The sequence below is a fragment of the Carex rostrata genome, chromosome 20, assembly GCF_964058835.1.
Source record: "Carex rostrata chromosome 20, lpCarRost1.2, whole genome shotgun sequence".
Taxonomy (NCBI): Eukaryota; Viridiplantae; Streptophyta; class Magnoliopsida; order Poales; family Cyperaceae; genus Carex; species Carex rostrata.
Genome location: NC_135937.1, coordinates 3104453 through 3118301, shown reverse-complemented (window position 1 = coordinate 3118301; position 13849 = coordinate 3104453). Strand labels below are relative to the sequence as shown.

Below are 13849 nucleotides of genomic sequence, written 5' to 3'. Positions count from 1 at the left end.
ATCAGTAGAGTACGTTGAATAATCAATATTCATTACGGTGATTCAATTTCCCTCTTTGCACTCTTAATATTAAACAAGAGAGCATAAACAAATTATTGGATGAGAAGGCACAAGATAAATTTTTTTTTTTTTTTTTTCTTCAAAGGAGTCTCTATAATTCACTTTTCAGTATACTAGTATAGTTTTTGTAAAGAGGTGCATTCTTTTACTGAGTACAATTTATATTAAGCGTTATGGTAGTGTTCGGCATACTTTCTTTAGAGCTCCTTAAGGAACTAAAAAGTTTTGTTTGTCAAACACTTGCTCCTTTATAAAGTTTAAAATCACTTTCTTATGTCTCATTTTGTCCACTTTCTTAAGCTTGCTCCAATTTTTAAGTCACTATTCTACATGACTTGAGCAATTGAGCCTCCTTAAGAAAGCTAAAGACTCATTTTCTTAAATTTCTCTTGCCAAACACATTTTTCTTAGTGAAGCTTAAAGTTTAAGTCTACCTAACTTGCCGAACACCCTCACGGATTACGAACTATTTACAAGCTGATAAATTTCTGAAGTTACTTTTATCACTTATTTTATTTCTATTTACTTGGCCACCCATGTCATATTTCTGGTTCAGTCATCTACTCATCTTTACAATGTAGGCAAGTGTTTGTCCCCACCACCGGATACTTGGAACGGTCCTGATTCTCACCCTTGTCAGCCTCTGCCAAGAATTTCAAAAATAAAAAAATTGTGCTTATTCTTAGCGGTCCTGCCAAGTTTTCCAGAATAAATAAATCAGAGAGTAAGTTATGCTGAATTTGTCGTCAAAAAGTAAATATATTATACTGTAAGATATCATAATTTCAAAATTACATCGGTTGTATGTAACTCATGTGTAAAATGACATTTTAACAGATAGGTAGTAATTACATTTAACTGCAGCGAAACAAACAACAATCGAATACAAAAATAAATGAGACAGAGGAGAACTGGAATGCACAAGAATCAATGAATAAAACGGAAGAATAACAAGTACTTTCAGTTTAAATCTAACAATAAACAAAACAACCACTAATTTTATCTACAAAGGAGCAAGCAGCTGTTTCATTTCTGCCACTGGAGTCACTGGCTCATTACCATAAATCTTCAGTACCATCTCAACAAATGCCGCATATTTGGCCAAAAATTCTTTCTGAAAAGTTCAAAATAATCAGAATTGAACAAAACAATAGGAATTCTATACCTAAAGATGAAGTTTAACATACAAACCTTGCACTTGTCCCATAGAGAAGGGAGAAGCTCTTGAGAGGAGAGGCTCTTTTGTAGCTTTCTATTCATTCCATTGAAGGATCTTTCAATCTGTCACGAAATAAATTCATAATTTACTACCAATAGATCTAAATTGTATTTTATCAAATATTAGATAACACAACAATTAGAAATTGAACTTACTCCTGTTAAGCTGTGTTTAAGAACCTTCCGGAGATCAGCTTTTGATAATCCTTGTTGAAATGGGATCTGTTCAAATTTTACACTATTAATAAAAAAGAATGCACCTCTTTACAATTATCTATCTCACATCCATGTGCAACCATGATTTACATATTGCGTCATGCAATTTTTTTTTAAAATATAGCTTTTACACCATGATGCGCTCCCCTTTGAAGAGATGGTACCAATACCAATGACAAGAGAAAAAGCATAGTATGGTAATTTACTCACTTCTCTTTCTGGTTCTGGTAGTGCCCGTAAAAGGAGAAAAATTAATTTCGAGCCAAAAAGTGAGTAAACAAGAGTTAGGTTACCTCATCATTGCTTTTTCCACCTCTCAATCTCAGATCATCAACTTTTTGGTGAAAACTGATTAGCCTTTCAAATTGCTTTACAAGAAACAAGAAGAAAAGAACAGAAAAAGTATATCATGAGAGGTGTTTTCAATAGATTGTATAGCAAGGATTACTAATTTACCATACCACTCAGTACCATTACAGTAACAACACAACTTGACTGCGGTCTCATGTTTAGGTGGTAAGATCTACATACTAGGATGTGGGAAAGGTAAAGTGCCATGGTTCGGTACTGTAATTCTTTGAAGTCAGTAAATGGGTACGGGGATGCAACCAAAAAGAGCACGATAAAGAGTTAATACAGACAAGAAATCAAATTCATAAGGAAAAATAAATAAATCCCAAGATAACAAGAGAGACATACAATATTAATAACAAAATTGCAAAGACGAGTGCAAGCCTGTTCATAATTTTCACTTGCAAGATGATAGAACATGGCAAGACCAGGCACTACATTCGCCAACTCAAAAAGACTGCATCCAAAATTGTAAAAATAGCAAAACACTTTCACTGATTTTATGATTAAAATGGGGTTAAATTTTGGATGAGTCCTAGTTGGTACTTGACTGCTCTATTAAGGCTTAATTTGTGCATAATGATGGCTCAATCGCAGAATCATGGATGTTCGTGTTTTTCAATTCAGCTGCCTCTTAAATTTTACAGATACGGAACAAAGTATAACTAGATTTCTATCTTGCAATGCTTAATTGGTTTAAATCAAAGCTCAATTCTCATAACTAAAGGTTAATTGATTACAATTAAAGGTTAATTGAGATAATGATTAAAACAAAGCTTAATTACATAACTAAAGGTTAATTGAAGCTCAACTTGGTGCAATATTGCCGGTACCATGTACAGTTATGTTTTGGTGAGATTATTGCAAGAACTTCCCAAATTCAACTCAAGACCATAATCACCATGTTATGCTGTTAAATCACCATGCGGCAATCAGTTACTATACAATATATTTCATACCTGTTTTGGAAAGCAGCATAGTTCTCTATGAGTACAATGTCAAAAGATTTGGAGTCGGTTTCAGCAATTTTCTCTAATGTTTGAAACATAGCGCCAACCTAACAAATTCCGAAAACAACTTCTGTAAAATAAGTACTTATCATCATTTTTACTTGTATTATCCCTCAAAGTTTCCTAAAGAAGCATATACTGACCAACTTGCTGTAAGCCTTATCAACCATATCTCTAGATTGGCCTTGAATGTTCTGCTCCATCCTTGATGCAAGATTTTCAAACCTTATCACAAAAAAAAAAAAGTCCATAATGATGCTAGCTCCAACTATACTATTTTTGGCATAGAAAATTCAAATTAAGAAGTTATGAGAAATACTTTGTCATGTAGGATAAAACTCCAATGGGGGGACGTATATTCCGCTCGTTCCTCTCAATTTGATGGCAAACTTCTTCAATAAACTATAAAAGGTAAGAGCAATTAGTATTGTTGTTCTTATTGTCATTGAGTACTAGTTGTTGTTGTCGTCGTCAACAAACCAAAATTTTACTTGTTTTATGCTGTTCTGGCCCAAAAACTTTGGTATTAAGCAGCTAGTGCAGTACGACTGTTATTGCAATGAAAGAGGGGTCACAGCAAACATCAATTAATTTGGATTTAGGCTAAAGGAAGAAAATGACCATTTTGGTCTTATTCCATTAATCCAATGGAACTTTAGCAAATTTGAATCTCTTATTCTAGTAAGTTTGTCTCCATCCAATGGCAATCACTTGAGATAATGCAAAAAAAAAAAAAAAAAAAAAAAAGGAGAGAAAAAAAAAACTTTGTGCAAACATAATGGAAGGTGGGTTAAACCAGGAGAGAATTCTAAATAGAGAAGAAATAATCTGATGTGCAAACCATATGTTGCCTTGTGTTTTTGTGAATACCAAAATTCATGTCACTTTGTGGAAACAAGGTTTGAGAAATGGGTCTTAAAAACATTTTATCCGAGTCGTATTAGAAAACATATAAAATGGCTACTTGAATCCATGTGCGAAGTCAAACCTTGTTGAACTGGGAGACTATCTTGGAGCGCAAATCGTCAAGCAACTTATGGACGAAGCCGGCAGCATCAGTTTTTTGGCCTGAGAGGTACCGTTCAGTGACGCCATACATGGATATACACCTCAAAGGGTCTACTTTCCACGCCCAGTCTATTATTGCATAGAAATCCTCCTGTACAGAAGAACAAACAAGAAATTATTTAAAAAACAGTCCAGTAAGAAGAAAAGAAATAGTTAGTAAGAAGGTTACATGTGTTGTATTAACATGTATAATTTTAATATTTTTTTACTGTCCTTTCTGACCGGATGACTGAAGGTCTGAAGCCCAATTAAACCTCAGGTTCAAATGGTTGAACAATATGGACCCCCGCTCATCAGAAAATGGAAAATGCATGAGAAAAGATATCATTTAGGATTAAGATGACCAAAATGGTATGTTAATACCATGTACAGTTGCTTAAGTTACCCCATTAACGGTACCTGAATACCATCTAGTAGATCTTTGAGAGCTTCATTAAGTGCATTCAATTCCGAGGAAGTGGTATCTGTGTAAATGGAATGAGTAAAGAAACATCTAATGGGAAAACAACTGCATGGCATTATAAAAAGATGTAAAGTACAAATAGATCATAATTTGTTTACTGCAAAAAAAAAAAAACAAACAAACCTGGTTTGTCATCGTTTCCATCTATATCCATAATTTCGAGATCGTCATCGTCATCCTTATTGTCAATCCCATCAAAACACATAAAATGTGCAAAAAATGAGCTCTGCAAGACAACACAACCAATTCAAACACACCTCTAACACATTGAAGCATGCACTTCACATTGAATATAATTCTTTTCTTTCTTTCTTTCTTTTTCTTTTTCTTGTTTATCTTTTAGATTACTTCATTTTTTTTCACAGTTACTTAAAACTAAATTCTCAAACAGCTCATCTGGTACTTACAGAGAAAATAAATAAAAATTTAACAAACAACAACTTGCAATGTTTTAAAGATAACCTCATCCACTAGCAGAGGAATAAATATTTTGAGCATATTGGAATAAGCTTCAGAAACCATGGATGTATCATTGGAACTAACAGAGCCTTCAAGCCAAGCAGGAGCATTTCTGGGTGTTTTGGTAATCGAACGAAGCTCATTTGAAAATTCACGTGCCTGGCTCATGTAAAACAAAGAAACTACTATTATTATTTACTTGACATCTAAAGGAGAATGCACTATCAGAATATAAGATTGCTTCTATTTCTGGGCTTGTATGGTGTTCAAATTTGCAGTCTATATCCAGCAATTGTGAGGCGTAACTCATCAATTGGTTATTTAGCCCAAGTGGGGTTAAATTGAATATTGGTTACACAGTTGCAATATTATAGAAAATTGGATGGTTTGATGCTTCATTGCAAAAACAAGAGCTAAGTTAGGTCTGCAACCAACCACTACCTCACATGTTCAATATTTCTCCTGAATCTTTAAATCATTGGTTAAATGGATTGAACGGTCATGATTGTTAAAAGGTGAAAGAACTGCCTCAGTAAGACAAAACAAAAGAATCAAATCAAATTAATAAATGATGATGATCTGCTGACCTCTCTCCGAAGAAGCAAATTGAGGGCCTGACAGTATGCTTTCCTTAATGGCATCAAGCTACTCCTATCGAGGCTCTGATATAGTATTATAGTTGATATGAGATAAAAAGATAAAATGAACTACAAGAAACTACATAAGAGCAACAGACTGAAACAGAGATTAAGAACCTTTAAGTGTTGCAGAAGTCGTGCATAAGTCCTGCACTTGAACCTCAAATCAGAATGATCAGGTCGCTTCAGCTGCCCCTGAAACTTCATTCAAAGTAACAATTTGTGTAATAAGTATCAATTTTGTAGTTTTAAACATTAGAAATATTTATATAAAAGTTTCTAAGTTTTAAAAAGGAGATTGGGAATTATTTTCTTTCATTCTATTTTTTTAAAGCTCACAAGGAAATAATAGCAGGAATTACAAAAAAAAAAAAAACTACGAAGAAAGAAACACAGCAGAGTGGTCTTCATTTACAAGTGTGTTTTCAGATCCTAATAAAAGAGACCTGAGCAAAGTAGTTCTTGTCAGTTAACATGAAGTCAGCCAAAGTAGAAAAATAATTTCTGAGGAAATCCATTGCCCGTTTGATAAACACAGCTTTAAGTTTCTCCAGCTCCTGATGTCGTTCCCTGACCTACAAAGATTTCACCAATATGAGATCAGTGTGGAACAGTACCAATGCAAAAGAGTTAGGGGCTTGAGACAGAGGCCAAATAAGAGATGCCAAGGTAGCACCACTGCAATAACAACCTCTATCCAAAAAGCTATATTGATAAATCAGAATAGGTATTCCATAAGCCACAGAGAGTGCATTGATCAAAATTGCTTATTTGATTAAAACATGTATATTATACTAACTTGGAAATGAGCATGTGAGTTATTGGAAGTATTATCAGTCCTTTGGTATCCACAAACTTGGCAAGAATAATTTTTTCACCCCCAAATGTAGACCCTTATTGGCACATGGAGCCAAGAATAAAAGCTACACAAACTGTATAGGTTCATGGGACATACAATGACCTGAAAATTGCAACAACATCACATAATAATAGCCACCTCTTTGACTATATGAAAAGTGAGGCTAATTAGCCTCATCACTTATTAAGAACAAAACGAATATGATAGAGGTGTGAATATATATGTGATTTTATCAGGGTTCTAAACTTTTCCCTGACAAAGATGAAAGGGACGTACGGCTCGCATGTTGGCATAACATGGTTCAATGTTGGAGGCTTCAAGACTACGAAGAGCTCCAGACAACCATTCACAGGCTTCGACATGTTTAAGCATCCGTTTCTCTTCAAAAGATCCAGCTGTTAAGACGGTAGAGTACTGAAATCCAAGAAAACAAATCAAATGACATAATGCAAGTAATATGCAAGGAAAAAAGTAACATCTTTGGCAAATATGCAATTAGTAGCACAATCATTGATGCCATTGATTCAAAGCAATTTGAACCATGCTGCATGGTATGAGATAAAAAATAAAATAAGATGCGTTCGCATGACATGTGCACAGGCTTACAAAAGAGCAACTAAACAACAAAATAACAAAGTATAGCTCTACATTATGCAATTAAGCCTCGATTGAAAATTCTGAATTGAAGTCAATTTCACAGAAGTTCCAAAGGGTTAAGATCAACTAACAACTTGAAAGTCTCGCTAATTAGAAAGCAACTTAATTTAAAAATCCCGCAGTTGGAATATAATTTATACTTTATGTACCGTTCATTAATGGCATTAGATGTAATACCAAATGATATCCAAATTGTACAAAATTGATACACTACCAATCAATCATGCTAACACGTCTATAAGTTTCATTTTTATCTTTAATTTATTTTTTTACTTGATTTCATAAAGCATTGTCAAGATTTTCAAGCAAAGCCGGTGCCAATGGATTCCAACCCTTTCCAAAAACAGCCCAAATATATCCTTGTGTTGCAATTACTGTAATCTATTACTCGATAAATAGTTACTTGAAATTGTAAGTGGTACCTCAGGAGGAATGCAGATGTGATTGAGCAGCCTATCTAGCTCGTCAACTAGTCCTTTGCAGTTATCAGATAGCAATTCCATGGTGTTATTCCTTGATTCAATCTAAAATAGTTCAGAAAGCCATTATGCCTAGCAGTTCAGTTGAAAACACAAGGTATTCTTAAACAACAAGTGTACACTTGTACTCTATTGCAAACTTGCAATGATTGTGTTGCATACAAGTAATATGTTACTTTTCTTTGATATGCTAATTTGATTAGTGTCTTGGTATTGTTGATATTTCTAGATACTCCTCATGCCAGTACCAACATAAAGTTTTTTGTAACACTACAAGAACATACAGATGCAATGTCCTCTCTCATATGCCGAAGCTTAACATTGATGATTTGAAGCCATTCATCTATGTCATCTATGCAAAATGTAGCCGAATCCAATCCCTGTACTACCTGAAAGGTCCACATTATAGCAATTATGTAATTTTCAATGCAAAGGTGTTTTTCTGTTTCATTTAAACAGAACATTACTGTTTGCATGCATTATTTCCTTTACTTCCCTTAAAAAATATAACTAAAATAGTTAAAATCAAACCAAGATCTACAATTTTAGTACTACATATGGATACTGGGTTCACATGAAGGGTACCAGTGCCGAACTGCATCAATACTGATACATGAAACTGCCCTTGAAAACACCAAATGGTAACATAACTGTTAAAAGACAATTAGCGTACTCAAAATTATGTCCAGTTTTCCAAGTTTCTATTGTTCTATGCTTGTTGTACTTTTTATTTTGATAATTAGCTATCACTATATACCCACACTGTAAACTTTTCTTTCATTAATACAAATTGTTAGTTGGCAATACACCCCTATCAGAAAGAAAAAAAGAGTTTTAAACTTATCCTTCGACTTCTATATTGATTTTCAACTAAAAATTTCTTGGACACACAAGGATTAGAGTTAACCAGTTTGAAAGGAAGTAACTCTCATAAGTAAAACTAAGTATTTAATCCCCAATGTATTTCAATAACATGTCACCGTTTCCACAATTAAGCAACTAAGCCTCAATTTGACAGTATTACCTCAAACATGCAAACAAACCTCAATTTACCATGGTGTATGGGATTAGACACAATAAAGGCCAAAATGAACAAGTCAAATAAAAAGAAAAATGAATATGAGGATAGGTACCTCATCTACCAAGGGTTCTACTTCTAAAAGAGAATACACATTTGTTGCTTCCAAGGCAAGGAGTTCTTCCTTCATTCTTTCAGAGAAAGCCTCTGTTTCACCAATCCCCATAAGATACCTATATATAAACAAAATCCAAGTAACTCATTTATTATCATGGATGTCAGATGCTATGTAATGGATGTATTAGTTTTCGGAAGGAGGGTTTGTCTTTTCCATTGCCAAACTTGTTTAGAAACTGTTTTGTTTTTTCAATACAAAACTTAAGAAGTTATCAGGGGCAGATCTATGTGGTAAGTATGGGGGTCAATTGACTCCCCCACCCACCCACACACATACACACTTTTTTAAAAAATAAAAATAATTATTCATGTTTTTATAAAATTTTAAGCTTATTTTGTCGAGAAAAACAAAATTGACTCCTTTTTTTATACAAGACTAGTAAAATAACAATTTATAATGTGTAATGTGCAGACTCACATTACTGAACCTCATCCAAAAGCATTCCATCACCATCCTTGTCATCTTACATAATTTTGTGTTTGTTATACTGAGGTATAATTAGAACCTAAACATTCTTTAATAAACATACATGCCAAGAAGGGATTGCATAGATTCCATATCTTCTTCTTCCTCCTCAGCATGAGAAACAAGGAGATCCTTTTCCACACTTACTACTTGCATCTCCCTTTCTGTGACTACTGTCACTGTAGCTCCATCTTGGTTGCTCTCTTCGGTTGTAGTCACTTGTGTTGTTACTGCTGGAGTGTTATCCTAAACAAATGCATCAAACAGGAAAAATAAATAAACACACAACATGGTAACATCATAATGTACATAAAATTTTGTTTAGATAATTATATTGTGTTTATGTTTAGTTCAAGGTTTAAATTCCATTTAAGGTCAAATGGCACCATTAGCATTAAAAACCTGAAAATGTGCAACAAATTCAGGCAAGGTCTGTAAGTTTGTCAATTCAAGTTGCATTGGAGTGTCTGAGTGAAATCATATCTGATGTACATAAGAGTAATAAAACAAATGTAATCTAGAATTGGCATCAAGATCTGATGTTCTGTGTCATTGTAAATAAGTGATAGCTAGTTAGGAGCTTAGTAAAAACTTTTTTATATTAATACATTTGTTGGTGGAATATACCCACTAACCTTAAAAAAAAAAAGAGTAAGAAAACAAGAAACAAAGAGAACAGGAGAAACACCTTTGCCCATAGTGCAAGTTCCACTATGTCAATCCCAACAACTTTTGGCAGTCGAGTGAATATCTCCTTGCATAAGTTCAACATGCAAAATAGCAAACGATTCCTAACATTTTTGTCAGAAAAGGAAAACAAAATCAATATGTGCGACAACAACCAGCACAATAACTTGACAGGTGAAACCAACAATCCCAATATGAAAACCAACAAGCCAGTGCTGGAGAGTATTAAATAGATGCCCATCTGGTAGAAATCAGTAGATAGTTGACTGATGGAGTGGAATGCTTACTATGATTTACCACAAGTTTTATGTCATGGTTTGAGACCCAGTTCAAAGCTTGGACATCTGTTTTACTAATATTCACAAAATGGTAATGAGCAGTTGGGTACCCTTATTTTTTATGATGGTACCTGTCATCAATATTGCGCATTGTCCATTGAGGAGGAGCAACACTGTGGCTCCTTAAATTATCAAAACCCTACATTAAGTACAGTTTGAAAATAAAATTATGTTTAAGCAAACTAAAACCATGTGGTCATTGAAATTTTTCTAATGCCAACAGAAATAATCTAATAATCTTCAAAGAAAGAAGATATCTCTCATGAGGATAGAAGAGTTACCATAAAAAATGTACAGCCACTAGGATCGTTAGTGACAACCTCCAGCTTTGTCAGGTGTTTCAGCTTGTACTGTTTAGCTGGCTGCACATAATAATATAAAAATTGTTAGAAGTTCAAATGTGTATGCTTCTATCATTATTATTTTTCCAATATTAAATTATTACTATGTCTTTTGTTTTGGTTCAAGGAGGTCTATTGCATACTACCTTGTGCCTGTAATGCCAACACCACACTAAAACCAGAACAGTGGGAAGTATACCCCATTTGTTACCAGTAACCTCAATTGACTAAATAAAGTCTCTGTAAGGCCTCATTTCTACCGTTGATTACTTGGTAAAGACAGACATGTTTTTAAAATGGGAAACATATAATCAATTAATTTAAATTAGGAAAATAGAAAATGACCTCAAGTCCGGCACCTGATGAATACTTTAGCACTCGAATGAAGGCCTTGGTATTTTCACTTCGTGATGAAAGTTTAGCTATACAAAAATTGATTCTAAATTACACATTCATGAAATTTCAGGTAAAGATGGTATTTCCTGCAGATAAAAACATAGTATCTTTACGCAACAACCATGATATTCATGAAATTTCAGGTAAATATGACACGTGTCACAATCACCAAGTGTGCAAGCCAGCCTAATTACACCTCATTCACCATTTATTGTGACTCAGTTGACCCATGATGATATGTCCAATGAAGCCTCCATTGTGCTCAACTTTACCCAATTTAGTCTTAAATAAGTTCAGAAAAACAAAGATGTCACGCAATAGAACTATGTTCAGTCAGACTCTTTGGCCACTAAAAATAAGCAAGAAATGGGGGTAAACTAAAGCAAACCATTTGAAAATTTTAGTACAACTGATATTGTTTGCTCTCAAGCACAAAAATTTTGATCAAATAAGAATCCAATTTTTTAATCAAGTTGATTTCTAACAAGAAGTTTCAACAACAAGGATTGAAAGAAAATTAGTTCTGGCATCCAAGAGAAGTAGTGAACAGGTGATATTTATAATTTTAAGCAACCGCTAATCTTAAAATCTAAGAGTAGTGAACAGGTGATCTGTATAGTTTACTCAAGCATGATTCTCTTGTAATTACTGCTTAGCTTTTAAACATGCTAATTTCTTTACAAGAAAGAAATATTGAAGGCTATGTGTTTGATATAAAATCTGAGAGAATCGTAATGTTAACAGCTGCATTCAAACAACAGGACTAGGTATAGAATGGGAAAAATGGCTCGTCGGAGCCAGCTCCATCACGGAACGGCGCACGCGTGACAATTATGTGCCGTAACTCATGTGTCCCATGCCATTTACCATTCGCGTACCGTGACCAGTTGTTAGCAAGAAAGACACGGCCTGGCCCCGCACGGCATGTAAATCGCCTTGATCACGGCACCGGAAAAGGCACGTTTTTTTAACATTAATTCTTCATTAAAATATTTCAAAGAATCGATCCACATTTTTTGGAAACTTTTCTGAATTTTTTCAATAAACAAATTTAAATTACAAAAAAAATAGTAAAAAATGATCAAACGTGACTAATGTGACCGGTTACTGCACGGGTCACGGCATGACCATTCGCGTGCCGTGACCACCTGTTGACATTTTGGTCATGGCACGGCATGTGAAATATTGACTTGGTCACAGCACTGCACGATTTTTTCATTCTACTAGGTATGTTAGTATGTACAGAGAGAGAGAGAGAGAGGCATGTACTTGTGACAGCGAGAACCCTAGGTTCGGCGAGACGGCCAAGTTTCTCGAAAATGCCACGGCCTTTGGCAACACGAATAGAAAGAACGATTTCCTCTTCTTTGCCTCCGTTGCCGGCGATCGCCACTGCGCACGACCGCCTCAGCTCCATGTCCTCCGCACTTGATCTCGCCATTGTGGAGGCAAGCTGAGGGAAAGAGAAGAATGGAGGAAGGAGAAGGAATAACAGAAGTCAACTTAGTTTGTTCTACACCTCTGACGGTCTCTCATCTCTCTTTCGATGCGGAACGTTCAGCAGGTCGTCTGGGAGGAAATTAATTTACTGTGGTCGAAATTTTATTGTTATTTGTGTAGCAGGTCAGTAGAAATCTTGTTATATAGACCCAGGGAGCCGGACCGACTCGGTCAATTGCAAAACAAATAACAATGAAAAGCGAACCAAACCGTGTTTATCAATTTGTTTTTAAATAAGTTGAAATCATTTGATAAACGATTAAGTGATTGAAAATTTTAATATAATTTTATTAATATTTGATCATTGATCAAATAATATTTGGTCTCTTCACAAAATTTTATTCGACTTTTAATTTGAATATCCATATTTGTTCACTTTTTTTATTTCTACTATATATATTTCCTAAAGCATCAGTTTGATGCTCTTTTATTAGATGCTAAGGCAACATCAATAAATCAATCAAAATTCTAAAATTAAATGTTTATCTAATTTCAAATTTGATATTTTCTTAAAATGCAATTGTCTAACTCATATTACACAATATTAGATAGTAATAATTAATAAAATTATAAAATATTCAATTAAACAAGTACCTAAATAATAGTTCGGCTTCAGTAGCCCATAAGAAATTAAGTGCTTGGGCTGAGCACTACACAAACATAAACCTAATAAAACTTCTTAAAATTTTGAACAAACTTTTGTAATAAAGACTAATAGTGAGGTCCGCGTAGCAAAAACTGCAACCAGGATCTTGACCCGTTACATGATCGCATTTGATAGGAGAGCAAAATACGCTCTGGTGCTGCGCGGGAAATGCTTACAAGATACAGGTCATTATTGGGAAATGCCACATTTGTTTAAAACAAACAACCTATCGGCAGTTATGGCCTTGTAATTTTGGGAAATTGGATATATATGATACATTTATCAGAAAAAGCTATATATATATATAGAGAGATGGACTATGGTGCATTGCAATGTATGGGCACTCTTGTGCATTGGACTATAAATTACGGATTCAAAGTCCAAATGACCGATCCAAATCATTCATCTTGTTCTTTATATTAATATGTGCTTGGAGACCAAATTTTACATTTTTTGGAATTCTTTTACTATTTATTAAGCCACTTTGAAAATCGTCGATCCGGTGGTCCAGAAATTTTTACTGTTTTTACTGTTCACTCAGATTTTCAAAGTGGCTTAATAAATAGTAAAAAAATTCCAAAAAATGTAAAATTTGGTCTCCAAGCACATATTAATATGGAGAACAAGATGAACAGTTTGGATCAGTCATTTGGACTTTGAATCGGTGATTTATAGTCCAATGCAAGGTTGCTCATGCATTGCAATGCACCATAGCCCATCTCTATATGTGCGTGTGTGTGTGTGTGTATATATATATATGGAATATGCTAGCATGCTACGCGTAGCATAGAGGGCCTCCATG

At 34.4% G+C, this 13849-nt stretch overlaps 1 protein-coding gene across 5 annotated transcripts; it reads right to left on the bottom strand.

Annotated features, from left to right (window-relative positions):
- Window positions 1-799: 799 nt before the first annotated feature.
- Window positions 800-12443, bottom strand: LOC144572660 (exocyst complex component SEC3A-like). 5 transcript variants are annotated; one of them, XM_078322313.1, is made up of 25 exons: window positions 12171-12443; window positions 10851-10927; window positions 10446-10526; window positions 10236-10303; window positions 9828-9930; window positions 9204-9385; window positions 8612-8729; window positions 7763-7867; window positions 7422-7523; window positions 6619-6756; window positions 5930-6058; window positions 5601-5684; window positions 5433-5507; window positions 4849-5004; window positions 4510-4612; window positions 4323-4387; window positions 3844-4014; window positions 3175-3257; window positions 2999-3080; window positions 2805-2902; window positions 2194-2302; window positions 1788-1862; window positions 1435-1500; window positions 1252-1341; window positions 800-1174 (listed from the first exon to the last, which is right to left on the bottom strand). In XM_078322313.1, the coding sequence occupies exons 1-25, from the start codon at window positions 12340-12342 to the stop codon at window positions 1064-1066; spliced, it is 2643 nt and encodes an 880-aa protein (XP_078178439.1). In that variant the 5' UTR covers window positions 12343-12443; the 3' UTR covers window positions 800-1063. The 5 variants fall into 5 exon arrangements, 4 of the variants coding, with proteins under 4 accessions (XP_078178439.1, XP_078178440.1, XP_078178441.1 ...); XM_078322314.1 differs by lacking the exon at window positions 12171-12443 and adding an exon at window positions 11023-11581; XM_078322315.1 differs by lacking the exons at window positions 10236-10303; window positions 12171-12443 and having other exon boundaries at window positions 10851-10899.
- Window positions 12444-13849: the final 1406 nt, after the last annotated feature.